General features: G+C 63.6%; 1 protein-coding gene across 1 annotated transcript in view; it reads left to right on the top strand.

Moving 5' to 3' along the window:
• Window positions 1–192: 192 nt before the first annotated feature.
• ENGASE (endo-beta-N-acetylglucosaminidase) overlaps window positions 193–2,332 on the top strand; it is a gene marked incomplete at its 5' end in the record, with an annotated part of 2,722 nt that continues 582 nt past the window's right edge. The window contains 8 exon segments of the mRNA XM_009075389.1: window positions 193–394; window positions 677–708; window positions 711–812; window positions 902–1,059; window positions 1,166–1,314; window positions 1,451–1,616; window positions 1,949–2,052; window positions 2,281–2,332. The exon segment at window positions 2,281–2,332 is cut by the window's right edge and continues 4 nt beyond it. Of these exon segments, the coding sequence (XP_009073637.1) occupies window positions 193–394; window positions 677–708; window positions 711–812; window positions 902–1,059; window positions 1,166–1,314; window positions 1,451–1,616; window positions 1,949–2,052; window positions 2,281–2,332 (965 nt within the window).

The following is a 2,332-nucleotide window of genomic DNA, read 5'->3' as shown; positions in this document are numbered from 1 at the left end:
ACAGCCGCCGCCGGAGACCCGGGGAACCACCCTGGTGCATGAGACCATCAGCAACAACCCGGAGCCCCTGCCAGGTGAGGCACCAGGAGAGAGGCACCCTGCGCCCCCGCTGGGAGGGGGACAGTGCTGTGCTGAGCTGCACAGGCAGCACTCCCTGCTGACCCTGTCCCCTGCCTTCCCCACTGTTCGCAGCAAAGTACTTTGACACGAAGACAACGGAGCCCATCAGCTTCTCTTTGTCTGGCCTGGAGGAGCTGCTGTCCTGGCAGCCCAACAGCAACGACGAGTTCAACATCTCGGCGGTGCCGCTGGCCAAGCGCCAGCCCCCGCTCCACAGCAGGAGGCCTCGGACACTGGTGTGCCACGACATGCGTGGGGGGTACCTGGAGGACAGGTATGTGCTGGGCAGCAGGGAGATGTGGCAGTGGGGCTCAATATCTCAAACCCCAAACCACTTCTGTTTCTGCCCGATGTGTTTCCTGCTGGCTTGGCTGCAGGGATGGGGTGTTTGGCTCTTGGTGCCAGCACTCGGTGACCTTGCTCAGGCTGGGATGTTCAGAGGTGGCTCAGTGCCACAGCTCTGTCCTGCTCTCAGGTGTGAGTCAGGCTCCTGCCCAGCCCCGCAGCATCTGCCAGCGTCCTTCCTGCACTGCACAACCCTCTTCCCTCTCTGCAGGTTCATCCAGGGCTCGGCCACACGCAACCCTTTCGGCGCTACATCGACGTCTTCGTCTACTTCAGCCACCACAATGTCACCATCCCACCTGTGGTCTGGACCAATGCGGCTCACCGGAACGGTGTCTCCGTGCTGGGTGAGGGCAGGGCTGAGCCTGGGGCAGCCCCAGGCATGCAGCGGATTCACCGGAGCGTGAGGCTGATGCTGCCCTCACTGCCTCCCCAGGCACGTTCATCACGGAGTGGACGGACGGGCAGAAGTTCTGTGAGGCGTTCCTGGCCGGCGGGGAGGAGGCGTACGGCGCCGTGGCCGAGCAGCTGGCCCGCATCGCCCAGCACTACCGCTTTGATGGCTGGCTGGTCAACATAGAGAACACACTGAGTGTGAGTTGGGGTGGTCCTCCTGTCTCCCTGCCTTGCCCTGCCTTTGTGCTGCTCCCGTGCAGGGCCCCACACCCCTCGCCCACCTGTCCCTGCTCTCTCCTGCCAGGCGGCGGCGGTGGGGAACCTGCCTGCCTTCCTGCGGGACCTGACAGCACGGGTGCACAGTGCTGTGCCAGGGGGGCTGGTGATCTGGTATGACAGCGTCCTGCAGGATGGCACACTGAGGTGGCAGAACGAGCTGAATGAGCAGAACAGGTGAGGCTGGCAAAACTGGCCCTGGGTTGGGGGCATGAGCCTATCCCAAACCCGGTGCACGGGTGGTCAGGGCATGGCCAGTGCAGCCCTTGGTGGGGGGACAGCTGCAATGACCACTCTGCCACCTCTTCCCCAGGGTGTTCTTCGATGCCTGTGATGGGCTGTTCACCAACTACAACTGGAAGGAGGAACAACTGGAGAACAGCCGCAGCCTGGCTGGGTCGCGCCGCACTGACGTCTATGTTGGTGTCGATGTCTTTGCCCGCGGGGATGTGGTCGGTGGTGGCTTTGATACTGGCAAGGTGAGTGTGACAGGGCTGGGCCAGAGTGAGACCCTGGACCTTCCCCAGTGCAGGGCTCTGAGCTCCCACCGATGGTCATGCCATGTTGGGCTGCTAACCTGGGGGTGACCTGGTGAGGAGTGGGGATCCCAGAGCTGCTGGCTATGCCTGGAGAGGGAGCTGGAGGATCCCAGTGCTGCTATCCCTGGAGAGGGACATGCTGCATCACATCCCCATGGTGTCCTGCCCCAACACAGGGGCAGTGGGACCTGGGGGGAGTTGGGGACAGGACAGGTCACAAGGTGGCTACCTGGCCTGGCCCATGCTGCTCACATCACTGCTCATCTCTGCAGTCCCTGCGCCTGATCCGCCAGTATGGCCTCTCCGCAGCCATCTTCGCTCCCGGCTGGGTCTACGAGCACCTGGGGGAGGAAAACTTCCTGCAGAACGAGAACAGGTGAGGGCGGCTCAGCAGGGAGGGGTTGGGGAGAGGAGGGGGGCTGGGAGTGCCCTGGGCCAGGGGGGCAGTGAGCCAGGGCTGCCAGGACACCAGGGCTGCTGGGACACCGTGGCTGCTGGTCAGGACCTGACTAGCCCCACTCTGCCCCAGCTGAGCCGATCACCAAAGCTGTGCAGGGCAGTGATTATAGTAGGGGTCTCTCCTGACACCCACCTTTGCCTCCAGGTTCTGGGGCTCGCTGGCCGAGTACCTGCCCAGGCACAGCATCTGCCACACA

This window comes from Acanthisitta chloris, unplaced genomic scaffold (genome assembly GCF_000695815.1).
Source record: "Acanthisitta chloris isolate BGI_N310 unplaced genomic scaffold, ASM69581v1 scaffold22145, whole genome shotgun sequence".
In the NCBI taxonomy this organism is placed as follows: Eukaryota; Metazoa; Chordata; class Aves; order Passeriformes; family Acanthisittidae; genus Acanthisitta; species Acanthisitta chloris.
Note: the sequence above shows the minus strand (reverse complement) of the source record. Positions and strands in the feature narration are given on the sequence as shown.